This window comes from Trachurus japonicus, chromosome 4 (assembly GCF_045865225.1).
Source record: "Trachurus japonicus isolate A0001 chromosome 4, Traja_1.0".
Lineage (NCBI taxonomy): Eukaryota > Metazoa > Chordata > Actinopteri > Carangiformes > Carangidae > Trachurus > Trachurus japonicus.
The window spans coordinates 16,665,910-16,682,215 of record NC_140910.1 but is presented as its reverse complement, the minus strand read 5'-3'; the positions used below and the strand labels follow the sequence as shown (position 1 = coordinate 16,682,215).

The 16,306-nt window shown below is 42.8% G+C and overlaps 4 protein-coding genes across 5 annotated transcripts; 2 read left to right on the top strand and 2 right to left on the bottom strand.

The window, feature by feature from the left end:
- Positions 1 to 1,262: 1,262 nt before the first annotated feature.
- Positions 1,263 to 3,575, bottom strand: LOC146988737 (kelch-like protein 23). 2 transcript variants are annotated; one of them, XM_085774382.1, is made up of 4 exons: positions 3,192 to 3,323; positions 2,361 to 3,066; positions 1,808 to 2,219; positions 1,263 to 1,704 (listed from the first exon to the last, which is right to left on the bottom strand). In XM_085774382.1, exons 2-4 carry the CDS (start codon positions 3,049 to 3,051, stop codon positions 1,401 to 1,403), a joined length of 1,407 nt encoding a protein of 468 aa, XP_085630508.1. In that variant the 5' UTR covers positions 3,052 to 3,066; positions 3,192 to 3,323; the 3' UTR covers positions 1,263 to 1,400. The 2 variants fall into 2 exon arrangements, with proteins under 2 accessions (XP_085630508.1, XP_085630507.1); XM_085774381.1 differs by having other exon boundaries at positions 2,361 to 3,575.
- Positions 3,494 to 5,369, top strand: lsm7 (LSM7 homolog, U6 small nuclear RNA and mRNA degradation associated). Its single transcript, XM_085774386.1, has 4 exons — positions 3,494 to 3,686; positions 3,941 to 4,031; positions 4,167 to 4,238; positions 4,876 to 5,369. Exons 1-4 carry the CDS (start codon positions 3,681 to 3,683, stop codon positions 5,016 to 5,018), a joined length of 312 nt encoding a protein of 103 aa, XP_085630512.1. The 5' UTR covers positions 3,494 to 3,680; the 3' UTR covers positions 5,019 to 5,369.
- Positions 5,370 to 6,518: 1,149 nt separating this feature from the next.
- Positions 6,519 to 13,310, top strand: tmprss9 (transmembrane serine protease 9). The gene is made up of 16 exons (XM_085774379.1): positions 6,519 to 6,729; positions 7,448 to 7,655; positions 7,750 to 7,877; positions 7,959 to 8,026; positions 8,122 to 8,297; positions 8,385 to 8,429; positions 8,550 to 8,663; positions 8,856 to 9,021; positions 9,215 to 9,489; positions 10,139 to 10,281; positions 10,687 to 10,969; positions 11,075 to 11,188; positions 11,270 to 11,438; positions 11,519 to 11,784; positions 11,938 to 12,074; positions 12,771 to 13,310. Exons 2-16 carry the CDS (start codon positions 7,529 to 7,531, stop codon positions 12,930 to 12,932), a joined length of 2,373 nt encoding a protein of 790 aa, XP_085630505.1. The 5' UTR covers positions 6,519 to 6,729; positions 7,448 to 7,528; the 3' UTR covers positions 12,933 to 13,310.
- A 206-nt stretch (positions 13,311 to 13,516) lies between these two features.
- On the bottom strand, positions 13,517 to 15,793 carry timm13 (translocase of inner mitochondrial membrane 13 homolog (yeast)). Its single transcript, XM_085774380.1, has 3 exons — positions 15,568 to 15,793; positions 15,185 to 15,253; positions 13,517 to 14,897 (listed from the first exon to the last, which is right to left on the bottom strand). Exons 1-3 carry the CDS (start codon positions 15,685 to 15,687, stop codon positions 14,799 to 14,801), a joined length of 288 nt encoding a protein of 95 aa, XP_085630506.1. The 5' UTR covers positions 15,688 to 15,793; the 3' UTR covers positions 13,517 to 14,798.
- Positions 15,794 to 16,306: the final 513 nt, after the last annotated feature.

Below are 16,306 nucleotides of genomic sequence, written 5' to 3'. Positions count from 1 at the left end.
TTCTGTGATTTGATTCAGTCAGTTGTGTTTATGATCAGCTCTTTAGAAGAGATGTGCTGCCCCCTGGTGCACAGAGAAGAACATGTCCTTGTAGTGAAGACACTGATGATGATGAATTGATGCCTTTAGAGAAAAAAATGTACTACTCATAGAAATATGGACTTAAATTGTGTGTATGTGTGTGCGTGTGTGCGTGAGTGCGTGTGTGCGTGTGTGCATGTGTGCGTGTTTTGTTTTCTACTTTAAACATTACAACAGGCAGCATGATTTCTCAACGAGGTTTTTGTTACGGTTTGCTCTACTGTACTTTGTTTTGTGCCTTGGCTGCTGTTTTTAAACTGTTCTGTGACAAGCACTTGATATTACACTCTGTGTGTTAGAGAGATTACCTTTCTTGGAGAAACACATGGACCAGGCCTTACTGTGACTTGTTTTAACGTTTTGCTTGAATTGCTGGTCAGTCTGGCAGCGCTGGGGTAAGCCATTGAAGAGTATGGGCATTTAGACAGTGAATATGTCTACAAAGGTCAAATGCTTTAAGGCTCCGATAAGAAAAGTCTCAGTAAAGACATAATTGTATTTTTAAAAGTTTAAGGAATATTTTGATATGACTAGACTGGGCTCTAAAAGAGAGATTGGATTTTACATTATATTTATCCAACAAACTGGAAAACATATCTGACATGGGTCATTGTCTAAAAAGCACTGTCTGGCTGTGGATTTGTATGTTCTTGATAGTCAGCACTGTACACCACAGTGATATTGTTCATAAAATGCATTATTCATACACAGTGTGACATTCACTACCAAAAACCAAGGCAGTTAGGACACGTCTTTCACATGATTGGTTACTGTCCTACAAACTGTATCACAAAGACAAACGTGACAGGACTAGAAACAGGGCTGTGTCTGACTCTGACGAGGCCGGGTTCAGTAGCACTGAGACCCACACTGCAAATTAGGATTTTAAAGCAACGTTGTTGTAGAGCACTTAAAGGGCTGATCCACTAAACAACACACTTATGACTTCCCCCCCACTACGATATTAGTCTTGTAGTACAGATAAGTGCATAATTAACAAATAGCAGGAGAGCAGGATGTTTCCACTTTAATTACACTTGACTGTTCTCTTATGAGTGCACACAGACGCTTCGTTGATTGTGTGGGAAGTTTTAATAAATTACTTCTACTGAGGAAATGAACAATGGTGCTTTATTTTGTCTGTTTTTAAATGTGTTAATTGAATCCATTTTCATCAATGCTTTTCATATGTAAATGTATTTCACCCAGAAATCACAATCTCTTTCATAAAAATATATTTGTAATAATTATTTATCTTGTCAAGGCAACAATAACACAGTTAGTATACACAACTTTTCATTAAGTGTCATTACACACCGTCACGTGACGATTCTCATGGTGACGCATCCTCTGAGGGGAACAGGGCAGGGTATGGCGTTGTCTACCTCAATGCAAGTGTCTATGTAAGGGTCCATCAGCACCATGTTTGGGAATGTTTTGTTACTTTTCCTCTCGCCGACCAGGTATATCTGCCCGCTGACTGTGGTGCAGCCACTGAAGAACTTCCTGTCCAGAGATTCCTCCTCCAGCACAGTCCACTCATCTGTCTCCACATCAAAACGCAGAGTTTGGCCTCCAAACAGGTAGAGGGCGCCGTTGAGCTCAGTGGCAACCAGGTCATAACTAGAAATAAGTTGAGAAAGATGATATTGAAACTCTTTATTTTGAAATATATTTATGTTAAAGTAACAGAAGCTGAGTGTTAATTTCTGGATAATTCACTCACCGAGGAAATGGAGAATAGGACACCACGTCCCACTGATCCTCCTTCACCACGTACCTCTGAATACCACTGTACACCTCACCATTTTCATCCAGGCCACATGCCACGTAGATGCATGACCCCAGAACAGCAGTGGCCGCCCTCTCGACAGCTGTAACCATGGGCTCGACCTCCTCCCAACCCTCCTCCGACCCCAGGACCAGTCTTTCTACATCGTCCACAACCCCTTCATCCATACTGCCACCCAGGACATACAGCACTGAGTCCAGCCCTATGGAGCAGTGGCTGTGCCTGGACTTCTGCAGGGCTGGTGCATCCACCCACCGCTGGTTCCCACATTCATATATCCTGACCCAGTCCACACTGAACCACAGCACGTCCCGGAAATAGCCACCTGTCACCACCACATTATCACCTAAATAATGAGACAATAAACAAAATGTCTAGTAATGTGATAACTGACTAATGAAACCCTGTAAAAACACATTCCTCCCCTCACTCGTCATCACTTCCATTACAATAAACTCCATCATTGTTGTCATTATGCAAACATTACCTACTACAGCTACTGAGTACTGTGTGAGGTTCTTCCTCTGCAGAGGTGCACAGCTCTCCCATCTTCCACTGAGCGGGTGATACTGGTACAGTGGCTGTTGCTCCTTGTCGTGAGGTCCCCCCAGGATAAAGAGGGTCTCTCTCGCCCTGGTCCTCGTCATTGACTTGCCCATCGCCCAAGATGCTGGGAAATGTTCGTTCAGCGTGCAGATGAGCCTGGCTCTGGGGTCAGAGCTTTTCATTCTGATCAACAGGTCAGTGATGAATGGCAAAGAGAGAGACTCTGGCCTCACCAGCTCAATGAGCTCCAGAAAGTGTTCTTCTCGTTTGGAGTCATGCGACACCCAACGCAGGGTGGCTTCCAGGGCCAGGTCTTCTTTATGTATAGTCAGGTCATCGCTAGCAAGAAGGTTTGCTATTGTGTCCTTAGACAAGGACATGAAATCCTCTTCAGCAACAATAGCAGAGAAGTGTGTGAGTGCCACCTGCCGTGCTGCGTTGTGGAGCTGAATGCAGCCCAGCTGCCAGGCATAGGCCATCATTCCCAAACAATTACTGAGGTGCAGCTCACGCTCCAGGAACTTGCAGCACAGCAGCCTGGCTCGCTCAAACTGGAGGAAGTCTGCAGTCTCAAGGATCCCCAGAACATTTTCTCTGTCCAGGTCCAGTCTAGACGTCCTGCTGTGATCCATCAAGGTTCTGAAATGCTGCATATTCACACCTTTAATTTCAATTTCCCTTTTAATGCTCTCTACACCGCACCCAAAAAACAGAGCCCTGAAGTAAGGACTCTGGTGGGCCAGATGCTGGCGATTGACATAAAAACTCTCACCTTCTACCCGCAGAGTAGCATCAGGGATATCAGGCTCAGAGTCTGCCACGTGTAAGTCAGATCCGTCCTCCTCCAGTTTGTTTATCCGCTCAGAGAAAACTGTCAGTCTCTGTGGTGTTAGCTCAGTTTCAGCTCTGTGGGCCATGTCACTACACGCCGGCCATGCTCTGCACAGTGCCTGTCCCCCTTCTGCTTTACAACACACCAGCTGATGGTATTAATAGACTTTTCCCCTGACTGGCTGTTGGCTGAAGGCAACAAGGGAAAGGAGGTCATTGTGTAATCAGATGTTATTTATAACATAGGAAGGCCACCGACTTATAATATAACACCAGTTTCTTCATCTATACACTCTTTTTTTTAAATCTTAATAAGTAGGCTACATTAACAAGAGTCAACAACCCCGTGACGTCACCTACAGGCGCTCATCGATTTGATTGGTGGATCATTTCTGAGGTCAGAGTTTCACTTCCGTGTCACAGAGCTAACATGGCGGTGAGTTCATATGGTTTTCTCTTTCATTCAAACACATTTTCACGTGTGCAGCCATAAACATCCTCTGGTGTATTTTTTTAAACAGTAATGCTTTTGGCGAACATGGCCCTGAGACACTGAACTGCTCGTCCACAAATGTACAACACGGCGTGTTTATCGTGCATTAGCTAACCAGACTAGCCAAGCGGAGCTAACCTCAGGCTGAGTTACTAGTGTTTGTGTGGCTCACACCGATGTCTCTCTGCTCCCCGTAGGATAAAGAGAAGAAGAAAAAGGAGAGCATCTTCGACTTGTCCAAATACATCGACAAGCCGATTCGAGTGAAGTTTCAAGGAGGACGAGAAGGTAGGTGGATTATTCCTGCTAACAGGCTAATGCTAACTAATGTAGCCAATGGGAAGACAAGTCAGCGGTAAGCGTTTGTGCTTTGTTTTGTTTGACCCTGGAAAAAAGACCCTTAACTGTGTATTTCCCTTTCAGCCAGCGGTGTCCTGAAAGGATTTGATCCTCTGCTGAACCTGGTGCTGGACGGCACAATCGAGTATATGCGTGGTAAGTGGATATAAACCGTGACAAAGAAACTGTGCAGAGGGACGTCACAACTTCTGTTTGACACCTTGGCTAGGTAACATTTGAAACCTAGTGTTTTGTCAAAGTGTGTTGTCTTTATTTGTGTTTTTCCTTAAGTAGAACCTCAGCCTAAAGCCTTACCCAAACAAGCCATCCCTGTAGTGCTGAACTATAACTTACAATTGACCTAAATGATGCCCTGAACCCAGCCACTGCAGCCAGGACCACATACAACACTTCTAGAAAGACTGGAGAAACAGACTTTGACACAAGACTGAAATATTATACTGATTATTTATTATTTCTGTGATAACTGTGATGTCCCCCACTTGAATATAATCTGGATACACTTTTTTCCACACATGTAGAGGATAATGAGAACTACATGGCATTATTAAATGAATGATAAAATGCCAATCGTTGTCCTCAATGTGGTTAATAAAAGAGACAGCATAGTACAAAGGCGGAGGATTTAGTCTTGGCTAAATTAAACTTCAGACATGTGTTTGGCTTGGTATTTCATTTTAAATAAATAAGAACTGACTGATTTAAAAATAATAATAATAATGTGTCACTTGAAACTTCAATTATTGTTTGACTGTAACTCTTGTGTATCTAGATCCAGACGACCAGCTGAAGCTGACAGAAGACACCAGGCAGCTGGGGCTGGTGGTCTGCAGAGGGACCTCCGTCGTGCTAATCTGTCCTCAGGACGGCATGGAGGCCATACCAAACCCGTTCATACAGCAACAGGACGGCTAAGACACCTGCTGAATTGCAGACATACACACATGCACACATGCACACATACACACAAACACACAACCATGCACACTTTTGAATATTTTGAGGTTTCTGTTGTTTTAATTTGTTTTAATCATGACAGAGATAATGCATTCAACAAGACAATTTCTGTTGTTAAAAATCATAAGTTGGTCAGCTTAAGGACATTTATAAGCACTTCACTTTTGTTTCCGTCTGTGGTGGGTCAATTTTCAAGGATTTGAGTTGTGAAGAGCCCACACATTTGGGAAGTGTTAACAGTACTGTTTTCCTTTTTATCCAGAAGAAGTAAACTTTTTACTTTTTGTTGTTTTTGATAAGAAAATAAAATGAAAATGTATGTTGGGTCTTGTAAGTTTGTTCTCCCTTGTTCTTGTACATTTAGGATGAATGAAGAACTGAGATGGAAGAATAAGAAAAATGTTTTAGGCGGTTTACAGAAAGTTGCACAATAGCAGTGATAATAACAGTAATAATATGTAAACTTTTTATTTTTTCATTATTTAATCTTCCAAGGGGATGTTTGGAAGGATGTTATGATAAAAAAGCTGTAGATCAGTTTATTCATTCATATCCAGAATAAGCTATTTCCTTTGTTAACATTTTGCCAGAAACTTTGCGGTAGAAAAAGTCTCAAGAACACAATTTTTTCATCTTTTTGTCCTGGCATTTTGAAAAAGCTGGAAAGACAATTCTTGACATAAGATACAATGGTCCTTGGCAGGAATGTAGATTCCTCATTTGGTGTTGAAACTATTCTACCATTTATCCCTGAAGTAATTGGCCCTATTTTGTAAAGCCAGATTCATTGAGGGAGCGTGTGTGTGTGTGTGTGTGTGTGTGTGTGTGTGTGTAGATAAGCCATCCAAGCCTTTCTGCACACTGACAAAGAGACATTTGTGGTATTAACTGCTTTGAGTTGAAAGTGTTTTCAAGCACGGTGAAGAAATAATGAGGAGTAAACTTGGGTGGTGGGAGAGAATTTATTTAGGCTGTTACACGTTTGTTCATTTAAATTTGTATATAAAATGTGTCCTTTTAAATCACGGGCTGCTACTTAAACTATTACAGGTAGAAGAGTTCATCTTTAATGTCTAAGCTCTCAATTAATAGCCTAGAGCTCAGATGTGTGAGTATCCAACATAGATCTATTTGATTTGCAGCCAAAAGTGAAAAGGTAGAATTGCTGGAGGCTCCTCCTCTGCTGCTCAGTCACTGTGTCAATGGGACACTCAGCAGTAGCCAGAACCAGCGCTAAGCTCCACTGCAGAGTATGCAGGGTTTCTTTATCCTTAGTTTTTAACTTTTCTCCAATGCAAGTTGCGTAAAAAAAAAAGGCGAGGAGCCACCTCCGCGTTATTTACCTGTCTATCTCTGAGGTGACAGAGGAAATACCTGTGCATACCGGGGTGTAACCAAAGGGATCAACGCCACTGGGAGGAGGGTCGGCCGGGGGATTTTCGTGAAGCCGAGTCGATTTCGTAAAGTAAACTGAAAAGGTGAGTTGCCTGCGGGACGGACACGGCACGCCCCCTCGGCAGGTGGAACAAATAGCGGGGCCCCTCCATCCTGTCCCCTTGTCTTCTTCCATCCATGCAGCCGTGCCTGCGTGTGCACCCGGTCATGCACTGAGGACTGGCAGGATATCGTGAATGTCAGTGTTCAGAGGAATGAGAGAGGAAAGAACGAGGTGAGTGAGTTTGCTTCAGAACATAAAGCCTGTATTGTTAAAAGTGCCACAGTGTGGAGCACCTGGAGCCACCGTGCGTAATTGGCTGCTGCAGTGGATATCCTCATTCCCACTGCATGCCTCGATCTCTGCACAAGTTAAAGAGAAATCTTCCTCATATATCTTTTATTGTTGTTGTTACGGTCTGTCTCCACATGATTGTAATCTTTTGCAACATGGCCACCTTGGTCTTCCAACTCAACCTAATCTACCCGAACAGGACAACTCATTTAAGTAGCCTATAACCTTTTTCTCTGATGCACCCCTACGTTTTATTTTTCTATACACACAAATAGAAGTAATTTGTCTCCCCAGCTGGTTACAGTGTTTGATAATCACACAAGTGGGGTCATTTTAGGAATACCATACCGATTATTTAGAATAGTTTGTATAATAGTCATGTTTTATTGATTTATGTACAGATATAGGTTACAGTCTGCCTTTTTTCTATAATATGCTCTATTATATGCACATTTCATATTCTATATTTCTATAACATTATCACAAGGAGATACTCATTAAAGCCTGTTACATTTAATTAACTGATTTCAATCATATTGTCAAGCTCAATCTTCTACTTGACTAGTACCTACTACTTACATTAATGACATGTCACTCTAACTTTATATTATAGCTTAGTGTTGTGTATTTACAGTTGTTTTTACTGTATTCTTATCAGGCTTGGGTTGTTTTGTGTGTCGGCATGATGACACTGGAGACTCTGGATTGTGAATTGTGAGGTTGTTGTTGTGAGTCCAACATGGAGGTGAAGAAGGATGGAGGAGGAGGAGGGCCATGGTCCTCTTCCCCTGCCTGCCACAGGAGCACCATCATAGCCTCGCTCTTCTTCTTCCTCATTATCGGAGTCTTTGTAGGCCTGCTCATTGGTGAGTGCTGACCACTTCACCACACAATCACAAACTACAGTTTTGATTTGCAAAACTCAATAAGTGCTAACTGTGTTTCCTCCATTGTCACCAGCATACCTGGTGCAAGAGCAGCATTATTTCATGGAGACGGTGGAGCTGAGGGGTCTGAAGTATGATCCTGGTTTGCAGGATGAGAACTCTGGTTTCTCCCTAGTACTGTCCTCAGTTTTAAAGTCCAAGGTTAGTATTGATTGTCACTATGATAAAATGCCAATATTTCCTGAAAAACTGTCTAAATATTTAATTTACATTTATTTGCAGATTAGAAATATCTTCACTGCTTCGTCAATATCACATCACTACATTGATTGTAGTATTGTTGCCTATGGGTAAGTGAGAGCTAAACTAGCATAGATCTATTTATCCTATGTGAAAAAGACTGTAGGAGATAAAGCAATGCTGTGTTCTCCTTCCTCCCTCCCAGTAACATTAATGGTGACGTGATGGTGACGATCAGACTGGTCTTCATGGTCGCCAAGATCCAGCAGTATTCAGATAATTTTGTCCAGGACTTGTTGAGAGCAGGACTCAGCTCAGTAATGCACGGGAACCCGCTCGAGGTGCCAGAATTTGGGCAGATCAGCACTATCATCTTACTGGGTAGTACAACTATACTTTCATCACTTGACTGTCTGTGTCCTCCACAGTCTTTACAGGTTCTAATACTTTGGTCTCTTTCCCTTCAAGGTGCAAGTGGAAAGTCATTCTATGCTGTTGGAGATGAGATGATTGGTGAGTTAGTACAGATTGAATGGTAGTTAAAGATTGTTCTAATTTCTTTTTTTACATACTTGAATCATGTTTGTGTTGAATCTTCCTTTCTAATATTCATCTGTCATCTGGGTTCTCCAGCCAAGTGTCCTGACAACACATTCACCTGTGACAATGGAGAGTGTGTAACCAAATTAAATCCAGAGTGTGATTTCATCCCTGACTGTGCGGATGGATCCGATGAAGCTCGTTGTGGTGAATGACTCTTAAAACTACAAATTACTCATTTCTGTTGTTTTTGGGCATAGAAAGGTAAATCATGTTAAACTGTATTTTGTATTTTGTAGATATAATGGTATACTGGTATTGACTGCTCATATTTTAGGTAATCGACTGCACCCATAAGAAAAACGGTCTTACCCATATGGTTGTATCTTCCCTCCTCAGCCTGCGGCACACGCCCTGCCATGGGAAGTCGGGTGGTGGGTGGTGAGGATGCTCGGGAGGGGGAGCTGCCATGGCAGGTCAGTCTGAGGTTCCATGGACGCCACACCTGTGGAGCCTCCATCATCAACGAACGCTGGTTGGTCAGCGCTGCACACTGCTTTGAGAGGTAGGCAGAACTTGTCAAGTCTGTGATAACTTAGTTATAATTTTCCCAAACAGTTGCATAACAGCTGTATTCAAAAATCTATTGAAAATGTAATAAGACAAACAGCAAATAAATTTGATTTCTCTAAATTGTGCCATTAAGTGAATTACATGTGTACTTTTAAAGTAATGTCTGTTTCATTTTTTGTTCCAAGGGACAATGACCCCAGAGATTGGACTGCCCTGGTGGGGGCCAGTCTGGTGAGCGGTGAGGAGTCAGAGTCCAAGATGATTAACATCAAGTCACTGGTTATGTCACCAGACTACAACCCCATGGTCACTGACAATGACGTAACTGTGCTGGAGCTGGAGACCCCACTCACCTTTAACTCCTACATCCAGCCTGTCTGTTTGCCCTCTCCATCTCATGTCTTTGCGCCAGGCCAGAGCTGCATGGTGTCAGGGTGGGGCGCGTTAAACCAGTTTAACAGTGAGTATACACTTCAACAAGATCGTGGATTAGAAGCCTATGATAACATTTTTTCTTTTTTCGTTACATTGTTCAATCATGACATTTTTTATTGTGTCTAGTCGTTTAATCTTTGACACATTTTTGATATTTCTTGTATTTTCTTGTATCTAATGTCTCTTCTATGATATACGTATGTGATGGAAGGATGTGCGTCAGAGCCACTCCCCATTTCTAATGAACTTTCTCTCTTTATTATGGATTACTACAAATATTATATTGTCAATGTTTATTCATCTCTCTGATATATTCGACATGTTGATTATGTATTTTCGATAGTAGATGTGTGATTTTGTTAAATATCTCTTTGATTGGGAGTTGGTGCGTCACTCAGCCACTCCCTATTTAAAGATGGCTCTCGGCCACTATCGAATGTTTGCCTGATGAAGGTCGTTTAGACCGAAACTTTGCAATAAATATTCTCTGAAGCAAGTTATTCAGTGTGCGGAACTCCACGCTCTTTTCATGATCAGTCCGGACCTATGGATCCCAGTCCAACGTATCTGAAAAAATAGATGTGTGGAGACGCTCCCTCACTATATACACTTCAACACAACATCAGATCAATTAGTTTAGAGTGAAGTGAGTAATGTGCTGTGTTCTTCTGTAGCTGAGGTTCCTCCTACACTTCAGAAGGCAGTGGTGAAAATCATAGACTCCAAGGTGTGCAACAAGTCGTCCGTCTACAGAGGTGCTGTTACTCACAACATGATGTGTGCTGGATTCCTGCAGGGCAAGGTGGACTCATGTCAGGTCAGTGGTGTGTCTGAAGCCTCATGAAAACAATTCACACAAGGTAACTACAATGGTATGAGCTATCAGTTTACATTTTCTTACAGTACTGTCTTGGCTTCGGGCAGAGTTTGTATACATACACTCTGATGATCTGGTCTTTCCTTTATGTCTTGAAACTATAAGTAGGACCAAAACTGTGTGTTAACACTGCTCCCACCCTAAAAATAGAGGCCTGTAGGTTGTTTTTGTTATCAAATATCAGCACAACATGATGGTGTGTGTTGGTACTATGACACTGACAAAGCATGACATTCATTCCTCAGTGAAGACCTGTTATTAATCAGTCAATACTCTTTGTATGCGACATCCTGTGTTATCAGCCTCTGCATCAGAAAATCAGGGGTCTTGTGTCTTTCCCTGCAGGGTGACTCAGGGGGGCCTCTGGTGTGTGAGGGGGCTCCTGGGAGGTTCTTCCTGGCTGGGGTGGTGAGCTGGGGTGTGGGCTGTGCCCAGATCAACAGGCCTGGGGTTTACTCCCGCGTCACCAGGCTCCGCAACTGGATCCTAAGCTACGCAGATCCCAGCTTGGTCCATCATTCCCAGTATGTTGCCACAGTGCCAGTTTTTGCCACGGAACTGAATTTAAATAATCCACCGGCACCCACGATTACAGCTATGGATGTGCCATCTGCACCAGTACCACCTGGTAATGTTATACTTATTAATGAGATGACGTTGGTTATGTAGACTTCACTATTTCTGTTCATCCTAAAGTCCACACTACATTTTTTTTTATCATCCTGTCTTTCAGTGTTCAACTGCAGTGGAAACTTCCAGTGTAGCACCAGCTCCTGCATCAGCAAGGTGAACCCAGAGTGTGATGGAGTCCCTGACTGCCCCAACCAGGCAGATGAGACACACTGCGGTATGTTTACAGCAAGAGATAGATAGATTAGACTACATGTGAGATTAAATGAAACACTCCTGAGATGTGTTTATGTTCCAGACTGCGGTGCGCGTCCTGCGCTTGGCTCCCATAGGATCGTAGGTGGAGTGACAGCGCGAAGAGGGGAGTGGCCTTGGATCGGTAGTTTACAGTACCAGAGACTTCACCGCTGTGGCGCCACACTCATTCATAGCAAATGGTTACTGACAGCAGCACACTGCTTCAAAAGGTACTGCATTTATCACCCGGCACAAACTCAATTAAACTATGTGCTTAATACAAATAAGTCTGTTACATTCATAACAACAGTGATCCAAGCCCTTCTAACTGGGCTGTGAGCCTGGGTTCGGTGCTGCGCTCTGGGATGGGAGCCATGGTCATCCCCATCCAGAGGGTCATCGTTCACCCGGCTTTCAATGGCACCAGCATGGACCATGACGTAGCTCTGCTGGAGCTGGCGGCACCAGCCCCCATGTCCTACACCATCCAGTCTGTCTGTCTCCCCTCACCGGTGCACCAGTTCCTGAAGAATGCAGAGTGCTACATCACAGGCTGGGGATCCATGAGGGAAGGAGGTGAGGAGATGACACACAGAAATCGTTGCACAACTGCATAGTGTAAACAAACTGGGTCACTGGAAGCCATTGCCTAACAAAAGCTATCACATTGTTATGACTCCAAAAAAGTCTATTAAAAAAAACAAATATAATTCCTGTCCTTTTCATCAGGTTCATTGACCAACCTGTTGCAGAAAGCTGCAGTCAGCATCATTGACCAGGCAGACTGCCAGCACTCGTATGGGAACGTGCTGACTCCTACCATGATGTGTGCTGGTTACATGGAGGGAGGCAGGGACACCTGTTTGGTAAGACTCTTTAGAAAAAAGTTTGTGGCACAAATAACTTTCACTTACCTGGGAAATGAGCCGACTGGTACAATCTTGGCATTATCCGAACACCAAGATTGTGGACCGAGATTACATGAGTGCTTGGAGGCTCTGGGAAACAGGGGCCACGGCCTGGATAAATGTTTTTACAGTGGATGGTTAACCAGGTCAGAGAAACATAAGTGTAGCATTTTAACCCTGTGGAGATTTCCTAGGACTTTTCTCTGAAAAAGTTCAAGTGTATGAATAAACTGTGGTTTGAAAGTACTCACATGTTGTTAACTAGGAATTACAGTGCAGACGTGATGGAGAAAACCAAGTCCTGCTTGCTCTGAAACATTGTAACGCTTCTGTGAGAGATGCTTATCTACTGGGAGAGTGTAGACTTTACTTTCTCTTAAAAATACAGAGCCCCCCCTCACCTGCTCCCTCTCTGTAATCTTCTTATGTAAGGAAAACCACATGCATTCCTGTCTCGGTCAAAGCCCCTGGCATCTCAGCAGCAATGCAACTGACATTAACTTAGTAACTGCTGTGTCTTTTTTACTCTCTCTCTCTTCTGCACTCTTCCTTAATCAGTTGTTGTATTCTTCTCTGAGTGCGTTGAAGTGATTTTAATTTCTGACAAACAACAACAGCAGTGTTAATCTTTCTCCCTTTCTCTCCTTCATCCAGGGAGACTCTGGAGGGCCGCTCACTTGTCGTCAGCTCTCTGGTCAGTGGTTTATTGCAGGAGTGACCAGTTGGGGACATGGATGTGGGCGAACAGGTTATCCAGGGGTTTACACTCGAGTAACATCCGTCAGGAAATGGATATCTACGTACCTGCCTTTCTGACGAGACAGAAAAGCAGCTGAAAAAACATGTGGACATGGTGGATTTTCACATTTTCTCCCCCAAAATTGTACTGTACGAGAACTCAAGTCATGTTAGAAGCCACACACACTTTCTCATACACCACAGTATTGACCTGTGTGATCCTTTGGTCATGGGTGCTGTTTGTCATACTGTGCAATCGTCTGATCTGGGACCAGTCTCAGTTATATGTACTGAAGAAATAGGGAGAATCTTGAACTGTGGCTTACAGACAAAATGCTAGAAATATGCATGATCCAAAGTATTTATTTCAGTTATTTATTTTCCTGGCTGGTAAACATACTGTACATGGTGTTTTGCTCATTTTGTGTGGGGTTCATAATACATGTGGTTCATTTATGGGTTGTTTTTTTTTTCTTTTTTTGTGTCTTTTCTTAGAAATACAACAAAGATCTGATTTAATAACTGGTATTGGGATGTGGGTTTTTCTGGGGGCAAATACTTCTGTGTGAAAAGTAGCATTGGACTCAGCTTTACAGGAAAGGGTTAAAGTGATGTTTCACTGATAGATATGCATTCTTCTCAATAAGAAACATACAGATAGATCCATTGACAAGCTTTATTCTCATGAAAATCATTCCATTGCTCAAGTTAAACTCCAATCAGACTGCAAACAAGGTTCACATGCTTTTCTTTTCTGGTTCTTACTCACCTACAAAAACTCAGCAGGAAAAAAAAAGGATTCTGGTTCCCAGACATCTGACAAACCGTACACATAAAACAGAGAAAGGTTCAGTGCCCTGTCTACAGCAAGGCAGACTCTGCTGAAACAAGCCCACTACTGTGGAGGGCGGCATATAGAGTAACAACTAGAAAACAGGTCAGACAAAACACTTTTGTTCTCCAGGCGTACTTTGATATCGGACTGTTTAGAGGTTTGTGAATGTCAGGTTCACGGTTGTGAAAACACCAAGTTGCTTCTCAATTCTTCCTGGTGATTTTAAGCAGGGTCTTTCAGAGTAACAGCATGTTAAGAAAAGTCAGCGTTGCCCCTTAAGGGCTCTTGATTTTCTTGGCACAAATACCAAGTCTCTCTTTGAGCAGAGTCACAATGAAAACACTGGATAACAAATGTGGACAGGCTGCTGACAGCGTTGTAGTGGCTGAGAGAACTAAGTCCTGTTTGAATTAATCAGCATCAAGTGTCCTAATTGTAGAGGCCATTGAAAACAAGAGACATTCAACCTCAGTTTGAATGCAGGAAGATGCCAGGCTGAATTAAGTGTTGCTATTGAGGCTGTTATAAATATGCCAAAACACAAAGGCCCTAGTGTTGCAGTTGGCTCATTTATTTATGACTGCCACATTGGAACAATGTATTTATTTTCCATACCACTTATCCTATTCAGGAGCAGGGGGGGTTAAAAGTAGGCTACATCCCAGCATGCAAAGTGCAAGAGGTGGGGTATACCCTGCACAACACATGGGGCTGATGTATGCATATACGCTTTCACAGTAACTCTGAATGGCAATTTCAGAGATTTGAATTCATTCTCCACACACCTGCAACTTTTAACAGTGCAGGCTGGCTTGTTAACCAGAGAATTCATTATTTATAACACATAAACATAATCAATCAAACTTGGTTACTGGACTGTTCCTCAGAGCAGAATGAAAACGTCCACAGAGACATTGTTATGGCTAGAGTCCACAGGCTTCTCCCTGGCCTGTCTGTGAGGTATGATGACAGATGTTGATGGTGTGCTGCTGCTGCTGCTTCTGCTTCCTCGACACACCAGTGTGGAGCTTGTGACCTCCGGAGGCGTACTGTGCTCCTCCTCACTGTAAGCAGCAGTCTAAGGAAGGGAAGGGTGAAGAGGGGGGTGTTTACATACGAGCCCTTTCTCTCTGTAGTCTGGAGTTGTACGTTCGGGACACGGTGTTCCAGGCATCCATATACCGGTCCATACACATGGCAATACATTTCTGTGAGAAGGAAAACAATAAGGTTAACACTTATAATGATTTAGTCCTCCCTTTGTTGAATCATGTGGGATCTTGTTCATGAAATGCCAATAATTTCCCAAACAATTTCACTGAACATGACTGACATTCAGTTTGTTTCAGGGTCGACTGACATTTCAAACACTAAACATAATTAATTTGCTGGGATATAAAATTTAAAAAAAAGACTGATCTGATCCAAAATGAAAACCTCTTGCGCTCCAGCTTGTGTCAGCACTATTGCTCATCTGTTACAGTGCAACACATACCTGCTCGGAGTTGTCCAGTGAGCTTCCAGGTTTACCTATGCACTTCTTGAAGCATTTGTCTGTCATTCTCTGAAACATGAATGCAAATGTTGCCATTATTGCCGTATTCATCACTGACATTTGTTAAAATACCCATAGACATTCACAGTTGAAGTGAACTGAGATCGATGTGCTTAAATAGTCAAGGTGTTCAACTTTGCTTTGCATCAGCAGCATTTTCAAATGTGCGTAAGTAATTCATTAATACGGTATCGTACCTCTATGTTAAGTCATTCCAGGATGAATAAAGTTTCTCATACCATTCGCTGTTTAACTTTATCACAGTTTGCATTAGTCCTTCTAAGGTTCAGGTTAGCCTTGTTAGCTTAGCACCATTCATTTACCTGTAGCAGCTCCTGAGCGTTAGCCACCGCGATCTGGACCTTCACCTGCTCCATGATGACACCGGAGTCTATTTTACCGCCGGATCCTCCTGCGGAGAAGTCTGAGCCGAACCCGTCCATGTCCGCCGGCGTCGACACCTGAAACAGTCGCTTTAATAGATCTTGTGTAAACACGTGTGAGCAGCCGCGGCTAGGTTTGGTAACGTTAGTTTTCTGTGCCCTTGACAGCGGCGGAAGTCGGTACACGTCATTTCCGCATAGAGTGATGCGAATCATGGGAAATGTAGTTGGGTTTTGTTTTTTTGTTTTTTCGTTTTGTTTTTGTTTGTTTTGTTTTGTTTTGTTTTTTGGTGCGTGGTCACGGCTGAGATTACGGTGTAACAAATAAATAAATACATAGCCAAAAAAATAATAATTCCTTTTTGCCTTTACACACACACACACACACACACACGCACACACACACACACACATGCACCTACGCATCTTTACCACACGGTGGCGATATACTCCTCTGAATGGTGTTATACTCAGTCACTGTATGGCACATGGATCTATCACCAAAGACACAAGTCTAATGTCCAGTAATGAAGGAGCAGTTTAAGAATCAGGATCAGATTTATTTTTATTTTTTCAGGACTGCTGCTCCTTTCAGCCAGTCAGTGAATGTTTTCTTGTGTTTGTTTTGTTTTGTTTTGTTTTCAACTAGCCTAAATGTCATTGCAATGTGCTTTTTATC

Excerpts from the sequence above, each read along its gene's own strand:
- timm13 (XM_085774380.1), bottom strand. The coding sequence starts at position 15,687 with ATGGACGGGTTCGGCTCAGACTTCTCCGCAGGAGGATCCGGCGGTAAA. Across the intron at positions 15,254-15,567 it reads ACGCTCAGGAGCTGCTACAG|AGAATGACAGACAAATGCTT; the intron begins GTAAATGAATGG and ends TTCATGTTTCAG. Across the intron at positions 14,898-15,184 it reads CACTGGACAACTCCGAGCAG|AAATGTATTGCCATGTGTAT; the intron begins GTATGTGTTGCA and ends TCCTTCTCACAG.
- LOC146988737 (XM_085774381.1), bottom strand. The coding sequence starts at position 3,336 with ATGGCCCACAGAGCTGAAACTGAGCTAACACCACAGAGACTGACAGTT. Across the intron at positions 2,220-2,360 it reads GTACTCAGTAGCTGTAGTAG|GTGATAATGTGGTGGTGACA; the intron begins GTAATGTTTGCA and ends CTCATTATTTAG. Across the intron at positions 1,705-1,807 it reads TCCTATTCTCCATTTCCTCG|TTATGACCTGGTTGCCACTG; the intron begins GTGAGTGAATTA and ends ACTTATTTCTAG.
- lsm7 (XM_085774386.1), top strand. Across the intron at positions 4,032-4,166 it reads GTTTCAAGGAGGACGAGAAG|CCAGCGGTGTCCTGAAAGGA; the intron begins GTAGGTGGATTA and ends TTTCCCTTTCAG. Across the intron at positions 4,239-4,875 it reads CACAATCGAGTATATGCGTG|ATCCAGACGACCAGCTGAAG; the intron begins GTAAGTGGATAT and ends TTGTGTATCTAG.
- tmprss9 (XM_085774379.1), top strand. The coding sequence starts at position 7,529 with ATGGAGGTGAAGAAGGATGGAGGAGGAGGAGGGCCATGGTCCTCTTCC. Across the intron at positions 10,282-10,686 it reads GCAAGGTGGACTCATGTCAG|GGTGACTCAGGGGGGCCTCT; the intron begins GTCAGTGGTGTG and ends CTTTCCCTGCAG. Across the intron at positions 11,785-11,937 it reads GGGATCCATGAGGGAAGGAG|GTTCATTGACCAACCTGTTG; the intron begins GTGAGGAGATGA and ends CCTTTTCATCAG.